At 51.9% G+C, this 12,648-nt stretch overlaps 1 protein-coding gene across 11 annotated transcripts in view; it reads right to left on the reverse strand.

The window, feature by feature from the left end:
• CUL9 (cullin 9) overlaps positions 1-12,648 on the reverse strand; it is a 41,938-nt gene that overhangs the window by 23,070 nt on the left and 6,220 nt on the right. For 9 of the 11 annotated variants that reach the window (XR_005722715.1, XR_005722716.1, XR_005722712.1 and 6 more), the window contains exons 7-17: positions 11,254-11,659; positions 10,638-10,830; positions 6,909-7,116; positions 4,929-5,125; positions 4,313-4,530; positions 3,096-3,345; positions 2,889-2,994; positions 2,136-2,363; positions 1,796-1,886; positions 1,502-1,673; positions 31-136 (exon numbers count right to left, since the gene is read on the reverse strand). Coding sequence is in view for 6 of the 11 variants with exons in the window: in XM_040249557.1 (XP_040105491.1) it covers positions 31-136; positions 1,502-1,673; positions 1,796-1,886; positions 2,136-2,363; positions 2,889-2,994; positions 3,096-3,345; positions 4,313-4,530; positions 4,929-5,125; positions 6,909-7,116; positions 10,638-10,830; positions 11,254-11,659 (2,175 nt within the window). In the remaining 5 variants the exon portion in view is untranslated. The remainder of the gene's footprint in view (positions 1-30; positions 137-1,501; positions 1,674-1,795; positions 1,887-2,135; positions 2,364-2,888; positions 2,995-3,095; positions 3,346-4,312; positions 4,531-4,928; positions 5,126-6,908; positions 7,117-10,637; positions 10,831-11,253; positions 11,660-12,648) is intronic. The other 2 variants (XM_040249560.1, XM_040249558.1) reach the window with 1 other exon arrangement.

Genomic DNA, 12,648 nt, shown 5'->3' on the forward strand with positions numbered 1-12,648 from the left:
AGGAAGGGGGCGCGGGCACGGGGTCCCCACCGTATTGAGCTCCGTGTTGATGCAGCTGGCGCTGTCACCCCCAAACACCACCACCCGGGCTGGCATGTAACTCGAGTCCTCACTGGCCACCAGAAGAGTCAGCTGCCTGGGAGAGGAGAAAGGACTGAGTCAGAACCAAGGGCCCTGATCTTGGTGCAAAACGACTTCTGCCCACTACATCCTCTTCAGAATCCTGTCCTCTGCTTAAGCGTGGGTCTTCCCTAGGCTCCCTGCTCTTCCCTTAACCTTCCCCCAAAGTGATTTCACTTAAACCCATAGTTTCAGCTGAAAGTTAACACCCGAAGCACTCCAAATCCACGTCTCTACCCTACACCGCTCTCCTGAGCTTGTATGCCGCGCATCCAACAGACAGGTCCGTGCCGCGCCCACAGGCACCTCCAGATCCACGTGCCCACACAGACTGGTCATCTGTCCGCAGAAACCTGCTCCTCTTCCCACTTTTCTCCTGCGAAAGAGAACTGGCACCCATCCAGCTATCCAACTAGGAAACGTGACGTCTCCCTCATGGTTCCCCTCATCCAGCCAGTGGGAGGTACCGCAGACCACCTCTCAAGCTCTCTTCCACCGCCTCCTCGCTGTCTATTCCCGTTCCCGCCGCCTCTCTGAACGTTCATCACTCAGTAAACCTTCCAACTCTGTCCCAGCCTGCCAGCCAAATTCACATAACTGCCAAAGTTCTCGAAATAAAAAAACCTACTTCTGTCTTTTCCCCTCTTAAAATCCTTCAGTGGCTCCTCAAATTTCAGAATAACTCAACTGATTATGCCTCCTTCTCCAGCTTCCTATCCTACCACTTCACTATACAGACCCTTCATCCCAGCCAAGCACAATTACTTCAAGTTCCCCCCAGTACATCATTGTTTCTTGCTTCCATTCTGCACAGATGCTGTCCCTGTATCTGTTGGCCTCTCTCTACCCGGTCAATTTCTACCACAAACTTAACCCATTCAGCCCCTCTGTCTGCAGCCTCCTCCAAGATCTCAGCTGGCATCAGGATCCTGTGCACCTGTCAACTATCACTTTTTTCTTACTCTCTCTTGCTGATTTTCCAGCCTGGCTCCCGAGTAAGACTGTCAGATCCCTGCAGACAGGCCCCGTATCTCACTGTTGGTGAGGCTCCAGGCCCTCGCAGGGTACCTGGCACAGAGCACACAACCAACCAGCGCCCACACGGGGAGTGGGTGAGCTGCTGCTCCACCTCCATCAGAACACAGGGCGGTGAGGTGTGTCTGGTGGAGGGAGCAGGCTCGGGGAGAGAGGGGAGGTCTACACCGTGCTCAGGGAGATCAGGCCGATGTGTGTGTTCACTTCACAAAATGGGTGTGAGGTCCCTCAGGCACAAGGCGTCTAAGTCGGGGTTGTGTGTATGTAGGTAATTCTTTCAGGACGTATGCTGGGGTGTATCAGAATATTTGTGTGCATGGACACGTGGACACGGGCGTGCTCACACCTCACAAGAACACCGCGATGCATGTGGAGGGTGATGAAGTGGGAGCCGGTGCTGCCGTTGGACTCCCAGTAGGTCTTGGGGTTGCGGTCCGTCAGCTTGCTGGCCCGGTGCGGGTTGGACGACACCTCCACCTTCTCCCAGCACTTGTCCTCCTTCACCTCCACGCTGGAGCCTGCGGGCACGCGGGAAGCCTGGTTAGTTGAGAGAGGAGGCAGGAAGGGGATGAGGGAGCAGGAAGGGAGGGGGAGGCAGAGGCTGGGGTGGCCGCAGGAGGAAGCAGATGGGGGCACGAACCCTGGCAGAGGTGCCTGAGGAACACGTCGAAGAAGGGGATGTTGATGGGGCGGTGGGTTCGTCTGTGGTCTTCGATCTGGCCCAGCACCATCTGCAGCCGGGACACGGAGTGAAAGGGTGTGGGGAGGGGTCAGGGACACGGAGATACACGTGGAGAAAGAGTCATGAGGCGACAGAGTGCTCAGCCCCTTTCTCCAGAATCCTGGCAGAACAGAACCACGTGGGGCAAGGGCTGGGGAACAAGGGCCCTAGATCCGCCACCACTTGTGCCAAAGGGGGACACCGTGAGGCCCCTTCCCTGCCTCCCGCCTCCCTCAGCCTGGACCCGCATGCTGCTCGCCTGAACGCAGCCCGCCAGGATGCTGGAGGTGAGGTTACTGTAGAGCTGGGCGTGCTTCTCACATTCCGTCACCAGGTCCCGCAGCTCACAGGCCAGCAGCAGCTGAGCCGAGTGCTTCTCCAGGACCTTGGTGAGGGCGTCTTTGGCTCCCAGGCAGCAGAGCACCACTGCGTAGTCCTTGTGTGTGGAGGCCAGGCGATACAGGAAGCACAGCAGCTCCTGAACAATCTGGCCCAGAGATGCCAAGATTAACACAGGGACGCAAAGGGCAGGCTGAGGGGTGGCCTTAGATGTGGGGGTGCGGTGGCTGAGATTTCAGAGAACTTGAGAGCAGAGTACCAAAGACAGGCTGGCACAGAAAGCTGGGGTGAGGACCCGAGGGTGAGGGGCAGAGCTTGGGCACAGCTCCCCAGGCTTCCTCCTGCCAGGACCAGCCTATCTTGGGCACCAGCTGGCAATGGCCAGCTGAGGTGCCTGAGCCTTGCCCCACGGGGCACACCCCCCTGCAAAGGTGGAGAGCAAGGACTGCACGAACTGGGGAATGTGGGCTCCTCCCAAACCCAGAATCTAAAATTCAGGCACAGAGAGGCCTCGGTTCTGGGGACCCTCAGATGACACTGGCCTCCTTCCTCCACTCCCTCCCAGTGTCCCGGCCCGTCCAGGCTGGCTGTGCTGTGCCCCTCCGGGGCCTTACCAGGCAGCTGGTGCCCCCGGGCTGCCTTGCCCTGCCCACCCTGGCCAGGGCTTGGGTACCTCAGAGTCACTGCCGGGGCCATTCAGACAGTTGAGGCAGGGCTCCAAGACCTCATGCCAGGGGAGGGCCATGGCCTCAGTGTGATCCAGCAGCTGGGTCATAACCCTGGCAAGGGGTGGCAACAAGTGAAGCCCCTACAGTTGGCCAGCTGCCCTTGCCCCTGACACACAAGTGGCCTCCCACCCCACCCCAGCCCAGCCTCTCACCTCAGCGCCGTCAGCAGCAGGGTTTTATTGGGCCCGGGGGCGTCCAGAGTCCACAGGAACAGGAGGAAGGGCTGGCTCTCCTGCTGGAGGCGCTTGAGGAGGGGCCTCACAGCGCCCCCCAGGCCGCCCTCTCGGCACAGCACGCGCTCCAAGTCCAGGAGGAGTTCTGCAGACGGGCCCCCCACCAGGGATCGGATCAGCAGCTCAGGGGACCCCTCCTGGCCCTGGGCGCTGGGGGTCTCTGGCGCTGCTGCCCAGACATGGGAGAGAAAAAAATGAGTATGAAGGAGAGTCACACGAGCTGGTCAGACTGAGATGCACAGATGCAGAAAACCACCCCCGAACTACCCCCAGCCCTGCTGTGAGGACATTTACTGTTTCTACTCGACAGTGGCGGACTTCTTTTTCTGGCCTCAAATATATGTTTGTTGTTGTTCAATCACTAAGTCATGTCCTACTCTTTGCGACCCCATGGACTGCAGTCTGCCAGGCTTCCCTGTCCTTCACCAACTCTCAGAGTTTGCTCAAACTCATGTCCATTGAGTTGGTGAACTAAATATATATCTGGCTATATCCGAAAAAAAAAAAAAATCGGTATGGCAAACGCTGTCAAGTTAAACAGCAGAGTTTTAATTCATATGGTCCCACTACTCTCTTTGATTACTAAATGAGAGCTGTGCTACTATACAAGCCAACAAATACTAGCTATTATAGTCAGGTCCCCTATACTACCGAGCACGGTGGCTTCAGAAGTACAGACTAAAAGACACAGTGCCTATTTCGATTTGCCCCCACACTTCTAGGTTTCACTTGTGCGTTGAATACAGAGTCTTTCTTCCCTACGGTATCGATATTTCACATTCTAAGTCACAAACTTCTGTACCATAAGTTACAATTCCTCTACAGAAGGCCTCTCTAGAAGTCATTTCAACCAACCCTGCAGTGACCAGGAAGAGTGGACTGCACTCAGCTCAGACAGATGGGAGCCCTTTTATGTTTATACAACGAAGACCAATCTCCCTGCACCTATTCTAAACGTCCCCTTTCCTCGTGGTCAGGAAGTCCTACTTGAGACCTAACTTGAGCACGAAAGCCCTCATTCATTTCCTGAAGGGTCATGATGTCTTTTTATCAAGGAACTAGGATGTAAACCTGAGCCCTCCTGGCCGCGGGTGGGGACCAGCTCCTCAGCACACCCACTACCTCCACGACGGTACCTGAGAGCTCGGGGCTGCCAGGCGGCTTCGAGTAGCGATTGAGAAGCATCATGAGGATGGTGCGGGTGGTGGGCATGGGTTCTGTCCCCGGTGCTATGCCCGAGTGTCTAAACAAGGTGTCTCTCAGCTCGCGGGTGATGATCTGGTCTCCCAGCGTGTGGTGGTTGCACAAAAGCAGGTTGAGCAGGAGGAGGCCGTTTCTCACCGCGGAGGAGCACCTGGGAGGAGGGAGGTGTCCCCGGAAGAAATTGAAAGAGAATGAATGTGATGGAAGCAGGGAGGTGGCACAGAGGGAGGAGCCCTGCAGCTGGGGACAGAGGGGTTCCAGGGGTCCCTCTGAGGCCAGACACCTGGCCTTTTGACCTCAGGTCACTCCTCCCAACCCCAGGAAAGAAGGACAGGGGTCTCTGATCTCTGGAACCTCCCTACCCTCAACCACTTGGCCTCTCTTCTAGCCACCTGGAGAGGGCCAGGACATTTCATCCAGAGATGGGTGGGAAGGGAGGGGACAGTGGGAAGGGAGCTTCTGCACAAGGGAGCACAAGAGCCCGGGGCAGGGGAGCGGCAGGGCATGGGGCTTAACAGGAGTCTGGCATTCGGGAGGGGAGGTCCTGACCCCTCAGTGTTCAGCATCAGGATCACAGCAGCAGGGAGAGTGAGGAGCAGGCTCTCGGAGTCCGGGCGGGTGGCTGAGTCAATGCTGGCAAAGATCTCCCTGGTCATCTGGGCGTCAAACAAAGGATGAACGGAATCTTGGCCGGTGGCAAATGTGGGGATCTCCGAGGAGCTGGCAATGGCCAGCATCTTCAGTGCCTGAGTAGGGGGTGTGGAGACAGAGTCAGGAGTGGGCACGGCCTCCGTGCAGAAGAGGAGAGAAAGCCGGGCTGCATTCTAGACCTCAAACTCTGGGGCAACTGAGCTGTTTGCAAATAGAAATGAAAGAGGCAGTGATGGGACATCAAAGGCTTAAAAAAAAAAAGGGAAGAAAAGAAAGCCAACCAGAAAACCCAAGGCTCCGGGGTAAGATGAGCCTGCAGCTTCTCTCTGCCAAGACCGAGGCTCAACGTGTGCAGGGGCGGGTGGCCACCCGTCTGCAGCGTCCCCTCTGGACAGAGCCCTTTCACAGCTTCAACGTGTATTCAAGACTTTGCTTGAAGCCGTCTTTCATCTCACTCGGCCGCTTCTCCCTTTGAAAAACCTCTCCCTCGAGTTGAGCTCTTGTCCTCCCAGTCGTCCTACCTCTCTGGAGTTCCTTTAATGCCTGATCCCAACCATGGAAGCTCTGAGTCGCCCTTCTCCTCAAACTCTGCACCCCACCCCACCCCACGCAACCTTGGCCTCTGCCCTGCTGCTGCTACCACCTCGATGCCAACACTCCCACCCCCGTCCCCGGGCTGCCAAAGCCAGTATCCAGCCTGCCTGGATGAGGCTACTTGGTTTGCCTCACAGGCAGAGTGAGGCTGGAATTACAGGAGAAAATACTTGGAATGTGGAAACATGTTGGCTGGTTCTCAGAGAACCTGAAATTAGGATGAACACTAAACCATCACAGTGGAGGTCTTGGGTGGTGAAAGGGCTGACTCTGGAGAGGAAACCTCGTCGGGATGGAGGAAAGAACTTACTCCTCAGGATGATCCCCTGGTGAGGGCTGGACCCATGAAGCAAATGCCACCTCGTAATGAGGTTTTCTCCCTTTGGCTACATTACCCTCCCCACTCCAAGCTGAACTCTGGACACCATAAGTTATAAACAAAATGATGCAATTCTGTTATAGGGCAAGAGTTTGAGTTTAGAAGCATTTGGTCTGAACAGACTGGCCTGGACTAGGAATGCTTGGCTGCTCTGGGGAGAAGCAGCAGCAGGCTGGCCCCATAAAGGAAGAGGCTGTCATACTCCCCCAGGCACAGCCTGCGTCAAGAGCACCTGCGCTCCAGTTCACTGGACTGCTGGCATCCACACTCAGAAATGCTGTGGACAAGGCCTGCCTGTCCCCTCAGGGAGCCTCAGGTTGCCTCAGGTTGAACGGAGCACACGCTGCCTGGACCTCCCCACCAGCCTGACCCTCTGTCTGTAGCGCTCAGGAAGCCGACTCTTCCTCCCAGAGCGAGGTCCGCCTCTCCCCGCTCCCTGGGCCTGGGGTTGGCAAGGCTGCAATGCAATGCTGGCTTGGCTTTACCCACATCTGGTGAGGAGGTATTTTCTGTGTTCCGAGACCACTCAGATAAAATGGCTAAAAATTACTCTGTCACATCTAAAAAATTTGCCTTTAATCAGATACTAGGTTGTTAATAAAAAGCCCTGGAAAAGTCAACATACCTAAAAATCCAACCTTTCTCTGTACATCTCTTCCTCTTTCAGAGTTCCCCACTCCATCCACCCCTGCTGCTCACCTTTAAACCTGGGAGTCATTCTCAGAAACACCTTTCTCCCTGCCTCCACAGAGGCGTTTTGTCTCCTGGACTCCCCAGCTGGATCTCCTCCATCCCAATGTCTTCTCCTTGTCCAAATGACCAGAGAACCTCCTCAAGACCAGCAGAGCCCACCCCTGAGCTGCCCACCCTGGCCATCAGTCGACTGCCGGGCCCAGCCCACTCACTGCCAGCCCCGCCTGCTGCACCAGGACGGAGGTCTTGTATTCTTGCATGCAGACCAGCACGGCGTAGATGCCACCTTCCCTGGCGAAGAGCGGGCGCCACTCGTGCTTGGTCATGAGCAGGTAAAGAAGCCGCAGAGCCAGCACCACCACCATCTTCTCTCCCACCTGGTTGGTCAGCAGCTCCACCAGCGTCTTCACCAGCTTCTCCCTGAGAGAGGAGAGACGTCAGGGTTTCCCATCCCAAGAGTCTCACCCGACTGCCTGTCCAAGCCTGTCCACGAAGATCCAGTCCATCCCCGCATCCCCTCCATCCTGCTGCCCGCTCCTCTACAGTCTGTCCGTCTCAGGCTCTTCTCCTTATCGAGCAGGCAACATAGCAAAAGGGTGATGAGCTCTGGCTCATCCTTTCAAATGAGTCTATAAATTCACCACAATGTTAAATCAAAATGCCCAAAAGGTACTATTATTTTTTTAAGGGCAGGGCTTCCCTGGTGGCTCAGTGGTAAAGAATCCCCCTGCCAACAGCAAGAGACCCAGGTTTGATCCCTGATCTGGGACGATCCCACAGGTCATGGAGCAACTAAGCCTGTGAGTCACAACTATTGAACCCATGTTCTAGAGCCTGGGAGCTGCAACTACGGAAGCCCGTGCAGCCCAAAATGTGTGCTCCACAAAGAGAAGCCTCTGCAACGAGAGTCCCACGCACAACTGGAGAGTAGTCCTGCTGGCCACAGACAAAAGTCTGCACGGCAACGAAGACCCAGCCAGCCAAAATAAACAAATAAAATGCCCTTACCAAGAGAAAAATGTTTCAACTGGTCTACAAAAGATCTTAAAGAAAAAAATGACAAGCCGACAAGTGCATAAGAGTATGGTAGCCTGCAGGATACTCTTGCCCTCAGCCTTATGCTGACAAAGACTCTGTACTGAAATATTTTTGTTTCTATTATGAATAAGCTATTTCATTATTGCTGCACGCCAGATGATGCATCCCGATGTAAAATATAACTGAAATCATGAGGAAAAAAAACTCAACAGATTTAGGCACAGAAAGAGAAAATAAAATAGGCAAGAACAGTCAAGGACTGGTTGGAAAGAAATAACTGTAGACTTCCCTACTACTTATCAAAATAAAAACTTATAATAATTAAAACTCTGGAAATACAGGGTAGCCAAACAGATGAACAGATGAGAAGAGCGATAAGGGCAGCATCTCAGACAGTAAGGACTGCAAGGACCATGCTAAACGTGAGGCAGAGACATGTGGCTATCCATCTGAAAAAAGGAAGGCTGAAGCTCTGCTTCACTCCACTTGCAAAAATAGACTGCAAACAGATTTTAAAATATATGTGAAAAGTAAAGTCACAGATATTTTTAGGAAGTATAGGAAATATTTTTATAGTCCCAGAATGGAATAGACCCTCTTTAAACCTAGGAACCATTAAAAAAATGTTGAGAAAGATAGCTGCATGAAAATCTAAAAGGTCAACATAATAAAAGATACTAACCACCAATTTAATACCCTGGGCATTTAAGCTACAGAAAGGGTCAGATGAAAACGCAGATCTGAAGGGAAGGAAGCAGTGCCTGCAGAATCCCTGGGTTACAGTGAGCGTCTCAAAAAGAAAAAAGCTGGACTAACATTTTTCTCCCTTGGACAGAGATGGTGAAGTTGGTCTGGGAACTGGGAAGGAATGGAGGACAAAAAGACAAATCCTGAGAAATAACACAAACAAAAGTACTGAGAAGGTTCTGTGTTTATTCCTGCCTTTTGTGGTGGACAACAGGGTTTGTTCTGGGGTTTCAAGGCCTGGAGGTGCAGGGATCCTGGGGCCCACAGAGCCATAACCCCACCAAGTTCTGACGGGGACCAGCGGCCAGAGCACTAATGGTCCCTCCCCATGTAGAGCTGCTTTCTGTCTTCTCCCATGGGCCTTACGATGACTACAATGTGAACCAAACGTATTTTAAATATATATCCCCCTCTCTGGAGCCCTGATTTACTGTAAACAAGTTAATGTACAGAGGTGATGCACATGGATAAGCAAAGAAATATGTAAGGATGTTGACTAAAATGTTACCAGTGACTATCTCTGCACAGAGGCTTTTCAGATGATCGTTATTCTCGTAACTTTCATTTTCTTATAGGGATCATATATATTATTTTATATTCAGAAAATAAAGTAAATATGATTATAGAAGAGACAATATTTGGAACAGCAATAATGAATTAATATCCAGAATGTCTGCAAATCAATAAAAAAAGACAAAGACCCAATAAGAAAATGGGCAAAGGATAAGAATATTTATAGCAGAATACAAGAAGCACGTGCAAATATGCCTATCTTCTCAAGAAATTAAAGACAAAAAGATACCAATCACTTTAAAATGTTGTCAATCTTATAAGATTTCTGAAAATGATAATAGCCAGTGCTGGCAGATGTGAAGAAAAATAGATCCCTTAGAACACTGTATGTGAGAGAATAGGCGTGTAGTTGCCAAATGGGGGAGGAGGGTGGGAGAGGGATGGACAGGGAGTTTGGGAGTAGCAGCTGCAAGCTATTATATATAGGATGGTTAAACAACAAAGTCCCTACTATACAGCACAGGGAACCATATTCAGTATCCTCAAATAAAAGATAATGGAAAAGAATATGAAAAAGAATATACAAACGAGTCACTATGCTGTACAGCAGAAATTCACATCACATTGTAAATCAACTATATGCTTCAAGAAAGTAAAATTTTACAAACTAAGGCTACATTTGATTTTGAGTATAATCATATTGCAGAGTCCAAGGCAGCAGTGAGAATGAGGCAGCACCACGTGGACGGACATACCGCACGCAGACACACTGCGTGCAGGCAGAAAGCTGCAGAAACAGAGTGTGAGCACATCTACTAAAACTCAAATGCACAAACACACTAACAAATATAAGCCTCTAGAAGGGCTGAAGGATACGTGCTTGGATGTGTGACCACAGCAGTAAAAAGGGACTTCGACTTTTCATTCTCCGGATCTTTTAAAAAAGGAACGCAATGGTGTACTATTTGTAACTAACAAGTATTTTTAAAAAATTTTAGGGGACTTCCCCGGTGGTCCAGTGGTTAAGAATTTGCCTTGCAATGCAGGGGACGTGGGTTCGATCCCTGGTCAGAGAACTAAGATCCCACACGCCAAGGGGCTTTAAGCCTGCAAACCACAACTAGACAGTCCATGCGCCGCACATGAAAGATCCTGCATGATGCAACGAAGACCCTGCGCGACACAACTGAGATCTGATGTGGCCAAATTAATTCATTAATTATTTCTTAATTTAATAGGAAGAAAGTAGAGAGGGAGGGAAAAAAAGTACTCAAAAGCCAAAAGGACCTCAATTTGAATCCCGATTCTATTACCTGTCATACTGGGCGAGTTACTTAAATCCTCTAAGCCTCAGTCCCTGGTCCACACAGTGGATAAGAATAGCATCAGGTTTTCCTCTGGAGATGGGAGGATTTAAAGGGAGAATGCTTATAAAACTTTAAGCACAAGGGCCTGGCACAGAACAAGTGCTCCAAGAATATTAACCATCATACAGTCCACCTTCCTGCTCAGTTACGCCTCAAGCTGGCCCTTCTTTCCCCCAGCCTTTCTAACTCTTGATCTCCTAGCTCCTTCCCTGCCTACCACTATCCTCCCTCAGCTGACAGCTTACACCGTAACCCCCACTTCCCTTCCCTTCTAACCTCAGGAATCTGTCGGGATGGACCAGAGGGTGGTCTCGCTCCGTGACCTCCTCCACGGCCTGGGAGAGAGCGCAGAGCGCTGAGAGCTGCAGGCTGGTGTCCACGCTGGAGATCTGCACAGTGGCCACGACCGCTGCCACGTACTGGTCCAGGGAGCTGCGTGGCCCAGGACCGCGCAAGGCTCTAATCATTTCTGAAAGTCGTGAGGGAAAGGCGGCGGCTTAAAAAAAAACAAACTGTGGCATCTACACCTCGGAACTCTCTAACGGTCAAGCCCAATTATCCTACTGACGTTTGAACACCCTGTTCACTGCTGTAGCTCGCATCCAGGACGTTCCCAACTGTGTGTGAGGGATTTAATAGTCAGGCGATGAAGACGATGATACTCTAGAAAACGGACTCTCCTTTTCCAGGGACGCTGAAGGAAGGCAGCAGTGACAGACTGTACATAATCAAGGTCCAAGGAAGGAAAATGGATGCAAGCTTCCAATGTACCTTCTCACGCAGAAGTGATCTCGCGCCACGGCGTGCCCTCCCCTCTGACGACCCACTTCTCTGGGGAGCACCCAGGACTTGCTTCCACCCCTCTGCCCTCCCCTCCCAGCACCTGACTCACCACTGGCTGCCTCCTTCATCCCGGCGGGGAGAGCCATCCCCTCAGTCACCAGAAGCTGGTTGAAGAGCTGCGAATCGCTCTGTGCCATGGGCGGCTCGGTTTTTCCCTTGACCGGCTCTGCCTCTGCCTTGGGGGGCTCAGCCTTCACTTTGGGGGACTCGGTCTCCTCCTCTGAGAAGGTGGCCTCTGACTTCGACTCCTCTTCAGGATCCGGGGTACTGGAGTGATTTTGTGAAGATGACGAGCCACTCAGAGCGTCGGGCTGCAGCCTGTACTTGGCGTAGATCTGGGAGTTGAGCAGGTCGCTGAGGGTGCTGCCCTCAAACCGATCCCTGAGAACCTGCAGCAGACTCTCTGCCATGGCCACGGGCACAGAGATTTCACCCAGGGCCTTCTTACCCGGGCTCTGCCAACAGAAAGGCATGTACTTCAGGAAGGAGCAGACACCAAGGGCCTGGGGACAGTAACAGGAGGTGGGCCACCTCCCACTGGGGCCTTGCACACTTCCTGCCTCCTAGACCCTCCCAGCTTCTGCCTTATCCCCAGGGAAGGATTCCTCAGCTCTCTAATCTCTAAGCTCTCTAACCTCACTCCACCCTCCCCTAGGCAGTTCAGTTCAGTTGCTTAGTTGCTCAGTTGTGTCCAGCTCTTTGCGACCCCATGAATCACAGCACGCCAGGCCTCCCTGTCCATCACCATCTCCCGGAGTTCACTCAGACTCACGTCCATCGAGTCCGTGATGCCGTCCAGCCATCTCATCCTCTGTTGTCCCCTTCTCCTCCTGCCCTCAATCCCTTCCAGCATCAGAGTCTTCTCCAATGAGTCAACTCTTCGCATGAGGTGGCCAAAGTACTGGAGTTTCAGCTTTAGCATCATTCCTTCCAAAGAAATCCCAGGGTTGATCTCCTTCAGAATGGATTGGTTGGCTCTCCTTGCAGTCCAAGGGACTTTCAAGAGTCTTCTCCAACACCACACTACAAAAGCATCAATTCTTTGGCGCTCAGCCTTCTTCACAGTCCAACTCTCACATCCATACATGACCACAGGAAAAATCATAGCCTTGACTAGACGGACCTTAGTCGGCAACGTAATGTCTCTGCTTTTGAATATACTATCTAGGTTGGTCATAACTTTTCTTCCAAAGAATAAGCATCTTTTAATTTCATGGCTGCAGTCACTATCTGCAGTGATTTTGGAGACCCAAAAAATAAAGTCTGACACTGTTTCTACTGTTTCCCCATCTATTTCCCATGAAGTGATGGGACCAGATGCCATGATCTTCGTTTTCTGAATGTTGAGCTTTAAGCCAACTTTTTCACTCTCCTCTTTCACTTTCATCAAGAGGCTTTTTAGCTCCTCTTCACTTTCTGCCATAAGGGTGGTGTCATCTGCATA

This window comes from Oryx dammah, unplaced genomic scaffold (genome assembly GCF_014754425.2).
Source record: "Oryx dammah isolate SB20612 unplaced genomic scaffold, SCBI_Odam_1.1 HiC_scaffold_11, whole genome shotgun sequence".
In the NCBI taxonomy this organism is placed as follows: Eukaryota; Metazoa; Chordata; class Mammalia; order Artiodactyla; family Bovidae; genus Oryx; species Oryx dammah.